This window comes from Monodon monoceros, unplaced genomic scaffold, assembly GCF_005190385.1.
Source record: "Monodon monoceros isolate NGI ecotype Baffin Bay Population unplaced genomic scaffold, NGI_Narwhal_1 Super_Scaffold_11, whole genome shotgun sequence".
Classification (NCBI taxonomy): domain Eukaryota; kingdom Metazoa; phylum Chordata; class Mammalia; order Artiodactyla; family Monodontidae; genus Monodon; species Monodon monoceros.
The window spans coordinates 29,072,383-29,092,068 of record NW_021703767.1 but is presented as its reverse complement, the minus strand read 5'-3'; the positions used below and the strand labels follow the sequence as shown (position 1 = coordinate 29,092,068).

At 36.7% G+C, this 19,686-nt stretch overlaps 1 protein-coding gene across 1 annotated transcript in view; it reads left to right on the top strand.

Annotated features, from left to right (window-relative positions):
• Positions 1 to 19,686, top strand: part of LOC114891157 (multidrug resistance-associated protein 1-like) — a 79,061-nt gene that overhangs the window by 58,319 nt on the left and 1,056 nt on the right. Inside the window, exons 19-26 of the mRNA XM_029215271.1 lie at positions 4,353 to 4,507; positions 6,376 to 6,531; positions 9,690 to 9,889; positions 10,854 to 10,980; positions 12,426 to 12,527; positions 14,793 to 14,936; positions 17,487 to 17,645; positions 18,941 to 19,107. Coding sequence (XP_029071104.1) covers positions 4,353 to 4,507; positions 6,376 to 6,531; positions 9,690 to 9,889; positions 10,854 to 10,980; positions 12,426 to 12,527; positions 14,793 to 14,936; positions 17,487 to 17,645; positions 18,941 to 19,107 — 1,210 coding nt within the window. The remainder of the gene's footprint in view (positions 1 to 4,352; positions 4,508 to 6,375; positions 6,532 to 9,689; positions 9,890 to 10,853; positions 10,981 to 12,425; positions 12,528 to 14,792; positions 14,937 to 17,486; positions 17,646 to 18,940; positions 19,108 to 19,686) is intronic.

Here is a 19,686-nt window from a genome sequence, read left to right as displayed (position 1 = left end):
TTTTTCTCCCCAGTAGCAGAATAGATACACATTGTCCTTCAAAGAAGTTAGGTGATTTGAAAGAGTAAGAAGAAAGACACTCAAAAGTATAGTACTCAAAAGTGTAGAACAATTAAAGGGAAGATATTTTTAATTAATTAATTAACTTTTGGCTGCGTTTGGTCTTCATTGCTGCGCGCAGGCTTTCTCTAATTGCGGCGAGCAGGGGCTACTCTTTGTTGCGGTGCGTGGGCTCCTCATTGCGGTGGCTTCTCTTATCGTGGGGCACGGCCTTTAGGCACGAGGGCTTCGGTAGCTGTGGCTCGCGGGCTCAGCAGTCGTGGCTCTAGAGCGCAGGCTCAGTAGTTGCGGCACACGGGCTCAGCCGCTCCGCGGCATGTGGGATCCTCCCGGACCAGGGCTCGAATCCGTGTCCCCTGCGTTGGCAGGCAGATTTTTAACCACTGAACCACCAGGGAAACCCAAGGGAAGATTTTTTAAATAGACAATTTTTGATGTGTTTATAAGAAGAAAGGAAGACAAAGGGAAGGAGAGTGATAAATTCAAATAAGAAATAACAAAGCCATCTACGTGGAAGTCTTGCTACCTAGGGATATGCATAGGGAAAACAGAGATGCATGCTTTTGGTAACAGAAAATGAAGATACCATTTAAAAATTTGTGATTTAGGGCCTTGCTTCTGTTTTCTGCTCTCCTATCTTATTTTTATTGTGTGACCATAGTACTTCTTATAAGTATCTCCATCAGAAAGTAAGCAAATATTGTGAGACAAATTTATGTTTGTTTTGTCATTCTGTTAACAACATTCATTGAGGAAAGAGTTGTTATGTTAACAACTAAAATGAGATACCAGGACTTAGAATGCGTTGGTTTTGAGTCAGTGAATCAAGTTTTTTGGCTTGTGGTTTGCAGCTCGAGGAAAAAGTAGGTATAGACATCTAGAATGCTGAGCAGCAAAAGAAATGTCCCATATACATCTCTACATCTATGTCTGTCACACATATATAGGAGGGTTAAACTCTTACCAATCCAGTGAGCTCATGTTACAGTTTTAAGGGAGATTCAATATCCTTCAGAGAATATTTTAAGTGAGCAAATACTGTTTTTCCTATACTAGACAAGGTATGCAAGTTTAGTGTTCAAAATTTTACTTGTGTAAAGTCTTACTTTTAATTAACTATCAGTAGGTATAGAAAGTATTTTGTAGTAAAGGTAACAGATTATGCAGAGTTTAATCAAAAAGATTTTTTCCTGATTGGATTTTTGTTTTTTACATTTAAAAGCATTTAACTTTTTGACTTATTATTAAATACAATTATAAATGATTTCTTAAGAAATGAAAATATATAATTTCTGACTTTTTTAGTAGTCCGCAGCTGTGTCCTATGGAACCTGGTTCAATCAAGAGCAGGCTGTATTCACTGATATCATCAAAGCTCACATTATTTTTTGAGCTTTAAAACATAAATAGCGCTTTCACATGTTAATGCCAGAGGCTCTGAATAATATAGAAGGCTAACATACAAAGAAAACTGGAGTACTGAAGCAGAAAACATTGCATCTATATTTTATAACAATAATAAGGATCTTACCTTATCTTCTGAAAAAGAAATAGCCCTGAACATTTTATTCCTGGTTCCCAGCTATTTCCTTTAGAATCTCTAGGGCACTCTGAACATCCTTAATCTATTGTGTTTTATGCCCCCTTGTTAGGAACTTCCTTTTCCAACCCAATGTGTAAAATATAGGCGCCTTATTTTCAAAGTGCAATGTTTAAGGAGTACACCACTCTAAGATGAGTGAGTGGATCATTTACTTTACTTACCTCCCAAAATTCCACTGAAATGACAGTGGATAAATATAAAAGTAAAGGGTTCAGGGGATTTCAGAGTGATAAATGTCTACATAAGCGATTATACTGATAATCAAGGGTAGAAGAACCTGTAACCAGGAACAGATACTAGATGACACTGTAAAAGAATAGGGAGCGGTTCAGTCTAGCTGTGGAGGAACTCAGGTACAGAGAGTAAGATTGAGTAGCGTCGAAATAATCAAAGTGATTCACTAGGACATTGTTCTCCTGTTACCAACCGGCACAGCAGTAGTACAGTGAAAACTAGGAAGCTGATGTTTAAAAAGGAAATTAGGGTTACTAGTGTGTGTGACCTACATAGAAGAAAGCCTCCTTATGTGGCTTTTGGAGAAGTTCCAGTCTATGTCTAGATCACCATACGAGACTTCCAGTGTCACACCCACTTAAGTGGAATTTCCATTCAGAGGAGATTGGGGAAAATTAATGTGTACACAGGCAGAAGAAAGCCACACCAGGTACCTCTTAATTCACCATGTTTTTTTTTTTTTTTTTTTTTTTTTATCACCATGTCTTTATCTTGCATGTTTTAACTGGTAATGATGGGTGGTCATGCATTTTAATCAAGTGAGCAGTATAGATAAGAGCCAACAAATAGAGCAGTGGAGCCCGGAAGTAAAATAGTCATATTTGATATGTAAGAGAAGCTTAAAATTAGTATCTTCAGATATTCAAAAGCAGAGGCAAAGCAAGAGCAGAATGTGCTTAAATAAGTTCAATCTAAGAACAAGAAAGTTCTTTAAAAATTTGAAGAATTTTCAAATGCATGATATTTAACAACATTTTCTGTAACTGAAGAATACTAAAGCCTGTTCCCACAAAAATTTCCAGTTTAGAGCAGAAATACAGAGGGTTCCAAGAAAGTAGTTTATGTTGCAGGATGAGGGGGTGAAATAGGATGAAAGAAATAATAGACTATCTGCTGAGTTTAAATATATTCCAAAGAGATTTGCTGACTATTGAATTGTTTGGGAATAGATTAGTGCTTGTTGCATAGAAAAATAGTGGTACAAGCATTATACATTTAGTGAACTTCATGAATATTATGTTTAGTAGTAATGTAAACACTGAATATTTGAGAACAAAAGGGCAACAACCTATTTTTGGAAGGACTAGAAGCAAGTATGGGGAGTGAGGTAGGAAAATAATAGAAAGTATTTAAGAGTAAGAAATTATTAAAGAGCAGTGTGTGATGTTATTTAAAATATAAAGGAACTAGCTAAAAGAATTTGAGGTTGGAACAAGAATCCTGTTGACAACACACTTTTACTAACAATTTTGTATAGTAGAGATCAGTGGTGCAATTATGTATCCCAGAAGACTCAAGAGCAAATGGCCTAAATAACATGGAAATTTATTGATGCCTCAAATGGAAAAGTCCAGGCACAAGTTTTTAAACACACTTGATCCAGGGGCTCAAAGTGTCCACCATGCTTTCTCAGTTCTGCTCGTTTTCTTCTTTTCCTGAGCCATTCTCAGGCTTCACATGGTGATGAAAATGTTCTCTTTCAAAGAACCTCTTTCCATAGAAATCCATGAAATTACTCTCCTTGAAACAATTTGAGTCACATATCCACCCTTGAACCAATCATTGTAACCAAGCATTTCTTCCTCCACCCCTACAAGTTCCCTAGTTTGGGGATTCTTTGTCCTTTCATTTCTTCTTACACACCTGGATAGTTCTTCTCTGAGCTTGTCTCTTTCTTGTTATATTTTTATCAAACACAGCTACCAATAGTCAATAGATGCTATTAACTGTGTTTTAACCTGTTCCACTGAAGCTACATGTTTATTATATTTTCTAACTTTTTAGTTTCTTCAAGAACCTTCTTACCAACCAAACTGTAATAGCTTGAAAGACCAAAAATAGTTTATTCATGACTCATACCACTTGTCCACTGTAGGTCAGGAAAGGGACTCTTCTGATTCTAGGGCCCAAGATGAAGAAGCAATCTAACCACTATTTTAAATGTTGGCAGGCACTGTGCAAAGGGAATAGGAGCTTTAGCAAGTCTGACACCTGGAAGTATCATGTGAAATATCTCAACTTACTGTTCAGAACTATTCATTTGATTCCATCAATCACAAGGAGGTCAGAAAGTGCAATTCTACCATGGACCTAGAAGCTAGGAGAACTGAAATTATTTGTCTAGCAACATCAGTCACTACCACATTGTCTTTCAGGACATCATAAAGTTAATAGGTTGCCAAAATTCTGTCAACCCGGTTGATCTCTTATCTTTAGAGCATTTCTCTAGAACCTATGCTCATGAATAAGGAGAGCCCTGCTCGTGCACCAGAGTGTCCATATTTATTTTCCATGCACCATATGCATTTATACTTAGTTTGGTCCACAGTGATACATTTTTAAGTTTGATATTTGGGTTTTCCGTTAAAAATAAATGCTATTACAAGCAATCTTTTGAGAGTTAAAATTCAGAATTTAAGCTGTTAACGTGTCATTGATAACAATTTGTGTTTAGGTCTCTTTGTTTGCTCGGGAGCTTATGTACTCACCAGAGGATCCTTGGCTGCCTCTCGAACTTTGCATGCTCAACTGTTGGATAATGTGCTGCATCTCCCACTCCAGTTCTTTGAAACCAATCCCGTAGGCCAGATGGTCAATCGGTTCACCAAGGTAAGTAAGCCATACCTTATTAAATAGCATACGTATAAATGATCCACATTTAGTACCTTATTATCTCATTTGTAAAAAATATCATTCTAAAAAGATGGGATTACGTTTAGGGTAGATTTCATTGTTATTTTACTTCTAATTCTTGGGACATTTATAATTGATGTATAGCAGAGTCACATCTTACACACATACTTAAAATAACCCTTAAAAATTGCTGAAAGAATCCAAGAAGTACACGTGCTCTGGTGTCTACAACTCCAATTCTTATACACATTTAGTTTGAGAATCAGTGGTTCAGGCTGAGGAGGGGGAGAAATGTAAGTCTGTATCGACGTATCCAGATTTTAAGCATTCCGCCTTTAAAAGAACTATCAACTCATTAATGGCAAATGGGGGATGGGTAGAGGTTCCCAGAGTGTCTCTGCTAACCTATAGGGTTTTGCCCATTGTGTTTACTACTAAGTACTTGTAATCGTACTGTCCAATAAAATGTAATGCAAGCCACAGAGGTAATTTAAAATTTTCTAGTAGCCACAATATAAAAGTAAAAAGAAACAGTTGAAGTAGTTATTTATAATAATATATTTTAACAGAAAATATCTGAAACATTACTTTCAAGTATAATCAATGTAAAATTATTGATTGAATATTTTATTTTTCTCCTACAAAGTCTTCAAAATCTGGTTTGTGTAATAGACTTCTGTTAGATCTCAGTTTGCAGCAGCCATGTGGCTTCTGTATTAGTGCATAGCCATGATCTTAAAATATGGCAATATATTTTTGTGTATATGAAAAACATTTGGTGTGGTATGGGGAAAAATGAGGATAAAACATCAAAATATAAATGAGAATACCTAGCATAATCAATTTTTGTTGGAGTATTAAATCTTGCTTAATCATACCAGTGTCACACTGTTCTTTGAAAGTTTATAGAAGAACTTGATCACCAGTGTTCTTTGTCTCCTAGTGGACACATCACTATGACCCTCCTAAACAACTCGCATTATTATACAGTAACATGACAAATGATTGGGTCTTGAACAGATGAGCATATGAGAAGGTGTATTTTAAAGATAGGCAGGAAGTTACATATGAATATGATGCTCTTACACTATTTGGTATGTGAGATAATCAGGGAAGTCCCAAAGCAAGGCTGAGAAGAAATAAAATTCTATCTCCATTCTTTATCAGTTTTGTCCTAAACTGAATACTCCATCCCTTCAAGGTTGAGTGCCTTCCTATTCCCTGGGATCTCTAAGGTCGTACCTTATACCACAAACATAGCTTTAAGTTACATGTGAACTGATGCATGACCTTCCCATGTCCATTTCTCAGTCCCATTGTCCACCTCTATCTTTCGGTTTTTAATTTTGTAAGTGAAGATTATTTTGTTTTCCTGTTTCTTCTGATATTGGCAGGATCCAGCTATCCAAGAAGGTCACTGGACATGTTCTCAGTGGATAAGAATGGCCCAGGAGTGTTTTACAGTTTTTAGGGAGTGAATAATGGTAGACCAATGCCCCTGAATACCCAACTACCGGGGTTTGGACTCTTTTTTTTTTTCTTTAACAGAGTCTGATTTCAGTCATATAAATTAAGTGCCATGTAGTTGTCATTGGGAAGTACAAATTGCTTGATCATAGACATATTGGTACTAGAACACCCTCTTAATTGTTACAGCTGAAAAATACATGGGGGTGGGCTGGGGAGGGCGGAGATCATATACTGAATAGTTAGATATTTAATAATCAGATTGTCACATCTGGGTAAATGTTTTTATTTTTACGATGAATGATATATGTCTTCTTCCCCTCATTTTAAACCAATGAAAAGTTAAAAATAAAGTGACTCGATATCAAATTTTTCAGGACATGTTTATAATTGATATGCGTTTCCATTACTACTTACGGACCTGGCTGAATTGTACACTGGATGTTATTGGAACAGTTTTGGTCATTGTGGGAGCTTTACCACTCTTCATTCTGGGGATTATTCCTTTGGTTTTCCTCTATTTCACTATACAAGTAAGTACACGGATTTTTATGTGTATTAATAACTTATAAGTTCACAGTCAAATATAGTTTCAGACCCACTTAGACTGCCTGTTAGTTAAGGTTCTCTAAGGAGCAGACATCAAGAAAGGATTAGATGTACTAGAGAATTGCTGGGGGAAATGCCTGTAAAAGATAAAGGAGAGGGAGCAAGAGAAGGCTGGGTGAGCCCTTCGACAGTGAGGCAGGTCTGCTCCCTTCGAGGGAGAAGGAAGAGGATTGGGTAGGAAGAGTCTTGGACTGCAGAACGGTTCCATAAGAGGTTTGGTTGAATGAATGGGAAGTCCACAACAAACACTGCCCAGTGGATGCTCCCATGTGACCCCTGAATGGGCTTGTTTTAGCACCCCTGCCATGCTCAGTCTTTGCCTGGGAGTCATCTGCGGGAAAAATGGCCTTCATTCTACTATAGTAGTGGATTTGGAGGGGCAGCGGCTGGGCTGTCAGTCAGCTATGGGCCCTGCAACAGGAGAACTGAGTTGTGCATTTTCATGACCACCATAAAACCTAGGTGTTGTTTACATTTTAGCAGAAAGTTAATTTGCCTGAAGATCCAAGAGAGAAGCACATATTGCCTTTTGCCCTGTTATCCCTGCTGTCAACAAACTATTGCTGGAAGAACTACAACAGATCTCTCATGATATGTATATATCCTTATATTCCAATTAAAATGTGGTCAACCGGGGGCTTCCCTGGTGGCGCAGTGGTTGAGAGTCCGCCTGCCGATGCAGGGGGCACGGGTTCGTGCCCCGGTCCGGGAAGATCCCACATGCCGCGGAGCAGCTGGACCCATGAGCCATGGCCACTGAGCCTGTAAAATGTGGTCAACCAGTTTGAATTCCAAAATTATGTCACTGTGAGGTTGTAGTGTAAAAACAAAATTTCTTAACACATATTTAAATTAAATATAAAAGTTTTTTGAGGTTCTTTATACAAGAGGATGCAGTTCTTGTAGTTTAATGTTTTCTCAACCTAAGTTTTCAAATTCATATTGGAGTTTAATTTGTCCAACCAGGATGTTAATCATTTGCTCATTTCTGCACCTGTACTATCATTATTCCTCCTACTTCCTATGTTGTCCCTCTTCTCTCTGCCTGTCTGGATCTTACTTACCCTTCATGCCTAGGTTATATTCTACTTTCTGTGAGAAGCATTCTCTACCAAAGTAGGGCAAAGAGATATGACTCATGTAGGTATTATGGATTTATTATGCTGCTAGTATTATAGGCTGTTTTTTTTTTTTGTTCTTGTTGTCATTTTATTTATTTATTTATCCATTTATTTATTTACTAGACCAAAAATTGTCTCCTCAATGTGATTGTAAGTCCTCTGGGGCAGACACTATGTCTTATAGTTAGAAAACAAAAAAAAAGTCAAGAAATTGAGGAATGGTGTTGAGGATCAATTGTGTCTGCTTAAAAAAACAAAAACAACAAAATATATCACAAGTGATAGTCTTGCGGTTGGTGCACTATAACAGGGTGTCTGGGAGTGGAAAAGAGTCTAGAAACCATGTCTTGTTAGGCGGAACTTTATAGGGTGAGCCCTGAATGAAGATTCAGGAACCTCAGATTACTTTCCTGACTCCTGTGTTTGGTATATCACTTTCTTTTCCAGGCTTCATTTCTTTTCCCTGTAAAATAAGAGGTTTGCTTTAGGTCAGTACTACTCAAAGTGTGGTCCCTGGACCCATGGGCCTATAGAATCAGAATCTCTTTTTTAAAAAATCACATTTTACAACCAAAATACACACAATTTTTATTTGCTAATCATACCCTAATAGATCAGAGGGAAATAAAGGAATTTCTCACAGAAGTCTGTGTTTTTAAAATCCTTCTGGTAATTTTTACTAAAGTATGAGAAGCACTGATCTAAATCAAATGTTCTTAAGCTCAATGCTCTGGTCAGTTTCATGCAAGGACCCCAGGGCTTCTATAATTCATTGAACTTTAATGAAACTACCTTTGAGACAATCTCTTAAGTCCTCTTGCAGGCTCAGAATGCCGTAATCGTTTGTATTCTCTAGAGCACTTAGCATAGAGCAGAGCTTGTAAACTGTAAGCTGACAGGCCACATGTAGCGTCAGGTATGTTTTAGCGTAGCTTGCTTAATGTTTTTACCAAAATGAAGACATTTTTAAAATTAGGAATTTTACATAAAATTCCAGATCTGAAGATTTTCATGAAAAAAAAATTGCAAGATGTAGCAAACTCTTTATTTTCATTTCCAGTTTGTAGCAATTACGTGGGGCTGATGAAGGATCCACCCATCCCAGCTGTCCTCAGCCCAAGTCAGAGGGGAAGCAGTCAATTATAATTGTGGCCACATTGGTTTTTTTGGCAGAAAAAAATAAAGAAAATTTTTTCCATAACTATATTTAGGTACAAAAATATTATTGTTTGTACATTTGGTTGGCTTCCTTCATTTAATGGGTTAACCACCTGGCCACACTTCCAACATGTAACATAGAGCTTTTTCCACAGTAGGTACTCAATAATGGGTGTTTGAGAGCATTATCAAAGTGAAATTTTTTAACCCAATTATGTTCTAGTGGTGCTATCCAGAATTTGGGCTTTTTACTGTTACAAAGGTGCATTCGTTTCCTGGGGCTCCTGTAACAAACTTCGTGGCTTAAAACAACAGAAATTTTATTCTCTCACAGTTCTGGAGGCCAAAAGTCCAAAATCCAGGAGTAGGCAGGGTTGGCTTCTTCTGGAGGCTCTGAGGGAGCATCTGTTGCATGCTTCTCTCCTAGCTTCTGGTGGCTGTCAGAGACCCCTGGCATTTTCCTTGACTCCTAGGTCCATCACTCCAGTCTCGTCTTCACATGGCTTTCTCCCTGTGTCTGTGTCTTCTCCTTTTCTACTTTTTATAATGACACTCAGATTGTATTTAGGGCCCACCCGAAATCCAGGATGATCTCATCTCAAGAACCTTAATGACATCTGCAAAGATCCTATTTCCAAATAAGGTCACATTCACAGGTACTGGAGGTTAGAACTTGAACTTAACTTTTGGGGGCTGCTCTTTAGTTACACAAGTATCCACTACACAAGTATCTTGCCATTTTCAAACTATTGAAGCAATTTTGCCTACATCTTCCCAACCGCCTCTTTCTGTTTTCCTGTTAGAGATACTACGTGGCAAGCTCTCGGCAGATTCGGCGGCTGGCAGGAGCATCTCGCTCTCCTGTCCTTTCCCACTTTAGCGAGACTCTCCTTGGGGTGTCCACTATCAGGGCATTTGGACATGAACAGAGGTTCATCCAGCAAAACAAAGACGTGGTGAATGAGAATTTGGTCTGTTTCTACAATAATGTGATTTCGAACAGGTAAGTCATATTCACATACCCAGTTCAGGACTAGTCTCTTCTTGGATATTTTGTTCACTAACTTCTAAACAAAAAGTGTTTTTGCTTTTTTTTTTTTTTTGCGGTACGCGGGCCTCTCACTGTTGTGGCCTCTCCCGTTGCGGAGCACAGGCTCCGGACGCGCAGGCTCAGCGGCCATGGCTCACGGGCCCAGCTGCTCCACGGCATGTGGGATCTTCCCGGACCGGGACACAAACCCGTGTCCCCTGCATCGGCAGGCAGACTCTCAACCACTGCGCCACCAGGGAAGCCCCAGAAAGTGTTTTTAATGATATTTCATCAAAAATATTAAAGCCTTAAATATTTCTAGTATTTAATATACACTTAAGTTAAAGTGTGTCTATTTATGTTCGTATGAATAGTACATGCTACTTTACGTGAAAATAAGGTCCCACGTTTTTTGAAGGTTATACAGGATGCTATTAGAATTAGTAAAGATGTGACTCTTTGTTGTATTTTATATTTGTAGAATGGATTTTCTTTGCAAACAATAATCTATAATATTCTGAATTTGAAGCTATACATTTCACACAGAGGAGAAAAAAAACATTAAATAGTTGGGCACATGTTAACTTTTAGTGCCTAATTTTATCATATAAAAAGTGTGTATGTAATCAGAAAGGTAAGTGATTTTCCAATGGGATTTTAAGATAAATGCATCATTTCAGCTGATGTTCTTTTGTTTTGATTTTTAATTCTGATTAAGTTTCAAAGCAGAGTTCTGCAAAAGTAAAGTGTATTTTTATGCAGAGAAATCCTTTACTCTATCATCACTGCAAAAATCCTGTTTGATTGAGTTCTAAGTAAGTGTGAAAAAAGAGAATGCAGCTTTTTATGTTTACTTCTTCAGTTTTCAGAGGAGAGTTCATACTAAGTGCACCAAAACTTTTGCATCTCAGTTCAGGAATATTTTCCATTATTACAGGTGGCTGTCTGTTAGACTTGAATTTCTTGGCAATTTAATGGTGCTCTTCGCTTCACTGCTTGCTATGCAGGCTGGCAATTCTATGGATTCAGCAATAGTTGGTTTGTCCATATCCTATGCCTTAAATGTAAGTAATAGTGATTTTGTGGTATATGATATGTTTATAATCCAATTAATTAAGCTCTCTTCTCCTTTTCCTGTCTGAATTATAGATTGTATTAACTAAGTAATGAGAGACAAATCTGGATTACCCTGGAGGCTCATTTCTTTCTTTTGCTACTAGCAAAAGAGCTAGCTCAGTATTTCTAAGTTAGCTCACAGAGAAATCAGGCTGATACCCAAGGCTCAGTGCTACAGGATCCAGGAAACTCCTGCTGTTGAATCATTACCCAGAAGTTTCCTGTTCTCCTATCCTTATAGAGTTATAAAGTATAACAGGGATAGGGCCCCTCTCTCCCGTGGCCTGTCCATCTGGTTTGCCCAAACTAAGCAGAGAGATAATGCAAGCTCTGGGGAGAATATATGCTCTGCTTGTAATTCTTTCCCTAATAAGCCCTATTTTATATGATACTGCAAAGTGCTAGTGGTATGCTGTGTGCAAGTCCCCTTAGTAAAATAGAAAATATATCAAACTGCTTAATATAATTCCATATTATTTAAAAGATGGGTCTACGTGATTTGGGTACATGCCCTTAGTCCCTTATCTAAAAGCCTCAAGTCAGTTGCATTTCAGAATCCAGAACTTAGGCTTCTAGAAAGGAAATATAATACATTTAACATATATATATATATATATATATATATATATATATATATACACACACACACACACACACACACAAATAAATATATCCATATATATGTATGTATGTATGTATGTATGTATATATGCAGGGCCTGGGGCAGAACTCTGTAATCAAACTCTTTGTTCTGCAGTGAAATATGTGAATGTACTTCCTAAGTGGGTTAAATCAACACTTTAAGGAGACCCACATCAGTTCAGTCAGGTTGGCCATCAAATGGTTTAGCACCAAACTCAAGAAAAATCTGAATCGTGAGAGTTTTGTGACTTTCAGAACTAGATTTGAAGTTACAACCTTGGGGAAATTATATTTAGGGATAATTTGCGTGAGAAGAAAGTAGAGTTTGGGGGTAAAAAAGGAGACAGGAGTAGTCAGAAAATTCCTTCTAATGGAAGCTGGTAAAGAATGCCAAAGGTAACATTGTGTACAAATTTTTTCCTCACTTAGGGTGTACATTTCTTAAGGTATATCCCATCAATCTTGGTATTCATCATTTCTTACACCAAGTATGGTCTCCTTTAATATATGTTGAACTATATTCATTCCATCTTCTGACAGATAACCATTGTTTATGGTATTAATGAATTTAACAAACTTAAAGAAGCACATATGTGTGTCTAAGAATAAATATGCTTAGTTCTAAAGTTGTTAAATCATTCTAAGAAATAAATTATATGAAAATTCTGAAAAATGAAGCTTTATAAAGTATTATTAATAGTATATAAAAGACTGATACTCATTCATTAAGCTCTTGGTTTTTCACCTCCAGATTACTCAATCTCTCAATTTTTGGGTAAGGAAAGCATGTGAAATTGAAACCAATGCAGTTTCCATTGAAAGAGTTTGTGAATATGAAAATATGGATAAAGAGGTAAGCACTTCTAAATAACTAATAAATGGATGCAGAATTAAGATATTGTAATACACCTTGAACTGACATCTTAAAAATCAATTTTGAACAAAATCTGCATTTCCAAATTTATGCTGTAATATTTTGCATTTCGACGAAATTAAAATTCAATCTATTGTAAAATACACCGTTATTTTATATAATCACTAAAGTAGAAAAAAAGCACTGTAAATTAGGACTGTTCATAAATTATAAGATATCCCATTTCAGTATTGTTATAAAAATGAAATATGAGCACCTGTTTTTAAGGGGCACAGTGATCTGTCCCCTACCAATGTAAAGTAAAATATGCAACCTATGATTATAACTTTGTAAAGATTTTACATTGAGAAAAGTGTCTTAATGCAGTCACCTCACAATTATTTACAGTCTGATTGTCCAATTTCAAAATTAACTACGCCTTTACTGCTTATACCTTCTGTCCCATTTACTCATCATTAGCATCTCTGTGGATGGGAAGGAGAAGGAGAAAAAAATCAGTCTGCTTTGTTCCCTTTAATCAACTATAATTTGGGAGAGAGAAGAATTAGACTATAGACAGAGTATAATGTTAGCATTATCTACATATTTTACTAATCTAGGGTACTTCTGTCTCCCAGTTCCATGAATTAACAGGGCAGATGATAAAGGGTGTATGTTGAATTTCTGTATCTTCTTCAATCCATTTATAAAGGTGTCTAAATCTTCGTGACACTTTCCTCTTTTGCTCGCTCATAACTCTGAGGAAGAAGTGTTCCTCCTCCAAATAAAAACCTACAAATTTCCAGTTGTATTTTGGAAACATCTCTTCATATCTTTTCTCAGGCCTTATTCCATTAACCACCTTCTCTAATTCCTAATTTCAGCCCCCCAACCCCTTTACTTCTTTCAGCCTATAAATATACTAAAATATTTTCTGCATACTCCAACTCCTACCTAAATTTTGAATCTTCCTCTAGATTCTTCCCTGGGTCTTACCTTCCTTTTTCATACACACTTCACGAAAGATTAGTCTGCCTTCACGATCACAATCACAGTTACCAATATCTAGTTTGTTCAGCTTATTGCCATGTAATGACTAATATAAAAATTGTATCATTTTCTATATTTTCTAAATCTTTTGCTATTAATATATGATTTTTTTTTTCATTTTGAAAAAAGGACAGTAAAATGTGTGTGTGCACACACAAGCACACACACATGTAAAAAAATCATCTTTATGTAATTTGATGCAAGTTGTAACAGACACCATTGCAAAAACTCTTGATGTGGAAAGAAGTAAATGTGTCCAAATGACCCCTATTTACTCCTCTATAGCCCCGTTTCTCTGCTCCTCTTTACAGCAGAATTCTTGGGAATAGTTCCTGTACTTGCTCTCTCTAATTCCTCTTTTCTCATTCTTTTCTGGACCATCTTTCACACAGGCTTTAAATCCTACCACTTCACTGAGCCTGCCCTAGTCAAGATCACCAATGGTAGCCTCTCAGTCTTCACTTTACCTGGCCTATCATTTGACACTTGTGATCGCTCCCTTTCATGAAAACACTTCACCTCACTGTCGGGGCACCACAGTCTTCTGCGTGTTCTTCTACCTCCTGCTTTTCCTCCAGTGTTCCAGAGCCAGGCCTCAGTCTCAGGTCCTCAGCATATGTAGTTAGTCTCCTTTACCTGGAAAGGGTTTCCTCTGATATCCACATGATTTGTTTCCTGACCATGTCCAGTTAAGCCTTTTCTAACCTCCCTGTTTAAAATTACACCAACCCTGCCTATTTCCTGATTTCCAAAGTTTTATCATCAACTAACATTCTGCATAGGCTATATGGTGCTTTTTGTCTCTCCTCACCAGCATGCATGCTCCGTAAGGGCAAGAATTATTTGTTTTTCTCACTGCTAAATCACCAACAACCAAAGCATTAACTGGCACAGTAAACACTCAGTATTTGGGAAATGAATAAATGACAAACTGTCCTCCTCTCAGCTAAAAATTTCAGGTTACCTTCAGCTCCTTTATAAGGTTTTAGATTTTTCTAAATAATTTAATAGAAGATGGGAAGCCTCTTTATGTGTAAAAATTTATTTCTAAGATTTTGGTATTTTTAAAAAGTGTCTTCAGAAAACTCATAATGTTTACAAACATCTTTCATCACTTTTGTTTTATCACTTTTTTTATATGCATGAGAATTATTTTTATTGGGAGGAGATATTTTTATTATAATTATAGTTTAAAAAATATTTCTTTGTTTTAAGGCACCCTGGATAATGTCTAAAAGGCCTCCGTCACAATGGCCCAATAAAGGGATAGTGGAATTTGTTAATTATCAGGCTCGATACCGAGATGATCTTGGTTTAGCATTACAAGATATCACTTTCCAGAGTCATGGGGAAGAGAAGGTACCATATATATTTCATAAGTCTCACTTTACCTTTCATCTGAATATATTTATTGTTAAGGCCAAAGTATACTGTGATATTGAATATAAGATGGTCATTTGTTCAAATTTCATATAAAAGTAATAAAGACATGGTTGGTTTGTACAGAATAAGCTTTTCCTCTATCAACAAAAATATATATTTTAAGCTGTTCATAATCTATTGTGAAACATGACTTTACTATTTTTTAGCTTTATTGAGGTAAAATTAACAAATAAAAATTGTATTTTTTAGGGTGTACAGTGTGATAGTTTGATATACATATATTGTGAAATGATTATCATAACCTTAAGAACACTTAAGATCTACTCTCTTAGCAAATTTCAGTATTACTAATTATAGTCACCATGCTGTGCATTAGATACCTAGAATTTATTTGCCTTATAACTGAAAGTTTGTACCCTTTGACAAACATCTTCCCATTTTCCCCACCCTTCAATCCCTGGTAACCTTTTGTTTGACGTTTTGACGTTTTTAGATTCCACATTTAAGTGAGATCATACAATATTTTTCTCTGTCTGGCTTCTTTTACTTAGCATAATGTCCTCAAAGTTCACCATGTTACCAGAAATCACAGGATTTTCTTCATTTTTATGCAGGATTATATATATGTTTTTATACATATTTTTTTTCTTTATCCGTTCATGCATGGCATACACTTAGGTTGGTTCCATATCTTGGCTACTGTGAATAATGTTGCAATGAACTTGGGAGTGCAGATTCCCCTTCATCATACTAATTTCATTTCCTTTGGCTATATACCCAGTATTAGTATACTTTATTTTTACACCCTCTAGTAAGTGAAGTACAACAATAAGACAGTAAGATAATATATAGTTACCTATACAGTAAATACATCAGAGAGAATATTTGTATAGTCAGTGACATCATGTTTTCCAAGACCATTAGTGAAATGGGAAAATGCTTGAGATGTAATTTAGTTGATAAAAACTATATACGAAACTATTGATAGTATATCATTTTTGTGTTTTAAACAAGCAAACATATACACATTAGCAAGAATCCTAGAACAGTTACAAAGCATAAACACTGATTCTCTCTAGGTGATGGGATTTTAGATGATTTTTGCTTCTATATTTTTCCCACACTTTTCAAAGTGTTTTATGAAAACATATTATTATCCTGCCTAATCAGATTGATATTTTTCAAATCAGGAAAACTAAAAAATCATTTTAATTAACAGCAATGTTCCATTTTCCCTTTTTCAGAAACCTGCCTTTGGTATCTCCAAACACCTCCTTTTCTAACCCTCTAAACCAGGTCCACTGCAGTGACATCAAGGACAAAAATATTTTTGGAACAAATGAAATCATTGTGGAATTTTAATTCTTCTAATGAATTCAACATACTCCTGGTTTTTCTGATGTATAATAATATGTCACATTTAAGATTTAAGATCTTTAATTAGGGTAAACCAGCCACCATAATCTTCTCTCTGCCCAATGTTCTACTAACACCAAGACATAAATCAGCACCCAAAAGAGGTTGCTTTAGTTCTCATGGCCAAAGGAACACACGCAATCACTGGATGTTTATGACAAGCTGATTATTTTGTCCAAGAGTCCAAAATACTCCGACATTATCTGTGACCGCCCTTAGTGGTTTTGATGCAGTAGTTGTTTTGATACACCAAGGAAATTTGCAGGCATTCCTTTAGATTTTTTAGCCTATCTAAGCAAAGGGTTCCAGTCCCCTGTTTGTTTACTCATTTGTTTTGGGAGAGGGATGGTAAAGAAGCTTCATTTTGAAAGTCTCAGGAAAACAACCCCATTATCAGTCTCTCTTTAAACCACACCCTTAATGGCTAGTTTAGGGATGGTTCAGGGATGATCTACTCTTCCTGGGGCTGCTAATGTGCTCTAGTTAGGTGGTAAGTAAATTACTCAAAACTGGAGGAAAGGGACTTCCCTGGTGGCGCAGTGGTTAGGAATCCGCCTGCCAATGCAGGGGACACGAATTCGAGCCCTGGTCTGGGAAGATGCCACATGCCGCAGAGCAACTAAGCTCGTGCGCCACAACTACTGAGCCTGCACTTTAGAGCCTGCAAGCCACAGCTACTGAGCCTGCGTGCCACAACTACTGAAACATGTGTGCCTAGAGCACATGCTCTTTAACAAGAGAAGCCACCGCAATGAGAAGCCCGTGCACCGCAAGGAAGGGTAGACCCCGCTCGCCACAACTAGAGAAAGCCTGCACGCAGCAACGAAGATGCAATGCAGCCAATAAATAAATAAATAAATAAAAATTAAAAAAAAAAACAAAACTGGAGGAAACACACATATTAGCCCAAGCCTTTCCAGTGAGTAAGGAGTGTCTGGATAAAGACTCATCCTTGCATGTCACGTTAAGTCTTCCATGACAGTCAATGTTTTTCTGGTTGGCAAAATTAGATTCTACTGACCCGACACGTAATGTATTTGTTGTCAGTACCAAGGTCCCCTTCCCTTACAAAAAGTACAATGTAAACTGTTTATGATAATTTCATTATAGATTGGAATTGTGGGACGAACTGGAGCAGGCAAATCAACACTATCAAATTGCCTATTTAGAATTGTAGAAGGATCAGGAGGCAAAATTATTATTGATGGAATTGACATATCTACAATTGGGCTTCATGACCTTCGTGGCAAACTTAATATTATTCCACAGGTAAAGACTGTTTTGTCGTTAGTCTTTCTTAACTCCCTCTAGGGAAACTTCATCTTTTGTTCTATTTTATTTTGTTTTTGTTTTAATTTTTTTTTTTTAATATATTCCTTTCAAGCATACACATTCATTTTGGGGAGCCAAATTATTTTAAATGTATTATGAAAAATAAATATGTAATTAAATCCTATTAAACACTCTAAATCTGAAGTGTTCTCCCTATGTGCATTTATCTATTTGAAAAACTGCTATGTTGCTTTGCAAGTTTCCTTCATAATAGTAAATACAAATAAAATTCAAATGTAGAGATCAGGCTGAAACACATTGGTATTTTTTGGAAGAAAAAAACAATTACTGAGGCTTTTGCTTAGTTGGTAATTTGAATGTAGGATTTTGATTCTTTTGACTTGAGGTTTAGAAATATTGAAAAAATGAAAAGAACAATAATTCAGTTAGATCTTTTTTCAAGTCCTTTGATTTTTCCATCTGTGGCATCAGAGGAACTTGATCATTAACAAGTATGCAAATTGGCTCAATAATATGCCTCTGCAGTCAAAGATGACTTTATTCAGTTGTGTTTGAGAGATTTAAGCTGAGCATTTATGAAATATCTTTATATTATTCTTTAAAAATATCTTAAAATACTATCATCTCTTTGTCATACTGTTTAAACACATACTTACATTCATGAATTTACTTCAAAACAAATTTGAGTAAAATCTGAAATTCTGACAGGGATAAAATTGACTGGAGAAAAGAAACAGTCATTCCCCTCTTATAAATCAAAACAGGTGTAGTAAAATACAGTTTCACTAGACATGTCAGTGTATTGGAAAGAGCGTGGACTTGTCGTCTTTGAATTCTACTTGAGCACTTACCTTCTGTGTGTCCTTGGATGAGAGCTTTTTAAAACCTCCAGTTCACTGTCCGTCAAATGAGGATATTTACTTCTATCTTTCTGGATTGGTGGGCTAATAGATAATATTATATACATAGTATAGATTACATTTATTCAGTTCTTTTCTGTATTATATTATATCCCTGACTAAAGGGCAGCTACCATCATCATTATTATCATGGTTGTGATCAAGACATTATTAATAAGAGGACGAGAAAGAATCAGGAAGCTTATAATGATTTAATCTAACTTGCAACTTATTCTGATTTTCTTCTGCTTTTGGGTTCAATATAAAATGAATTTGATAACTATTTAGTTTTGATCATTTTGTTTTTTCCTTATTTAATGTACGCATGCCTCATGTGACAGTAAGATTACTGGTGACTATTTTATTCTCTAGGACCCTGTTTTATTTTCTGGAACCCTTCAAATGAACCTGGACCCCCTCGACAAGTATTCTGATGGCGAGCTATGGGAGGTGCTGGAACTATGTCACTTAAAAGAGTTTGTGCTGTCCCTTCCCAAGAAGCTGCTGCATGAAATTTCAGAGGGTGGTGAAAACCTCAGGTAAGCTGCTAAGAACAGAGCTTGGCCAGATTATTCATTCAGGGCTTTTTAGAAACGAGTTGGCCTCAAAAGGAAGTCACTCCTGAGCTATCACGGATTTTGTCTGGCCTGTTCAAATCACCATTGCTGATTTCTCCTAGGGAAGACAGACAAGGAATAAATAAAATGATAGCCACTGGCTGGGAAACTGCTGGTGAAGGGAAACAAAGGGGAAAAAGAGGAACAATGCAGTATGAAAAGTCACTATTTAATTGAATCTTCTTTTGCAAAGACTCCTACTCTAATAGCTTTCTTCCTAAAAAAATTGTTGTAAGGGCTACTTTGATGTTTGATGTCTTAGGATGGTCCCTTTATGTGATCAGGGACCTAAGGGAACTCAGTTAGACCCTCTCTGCACTGGAGAGACACAGCCTGTATGACTCAGCCTCTTCTTTGTTTACTCTCTCCTCCCTCTCTGTTTCTGCCACCTCGGCCTCCTTGGTTCCTTGCTGTTTCGTGAAGATGCCAGGCCGGTTCCTGCCTGACTCAGGAATTTTACATCTGCCAATCACTTTGCCAGGAACAAGTTCCCATTGGAAA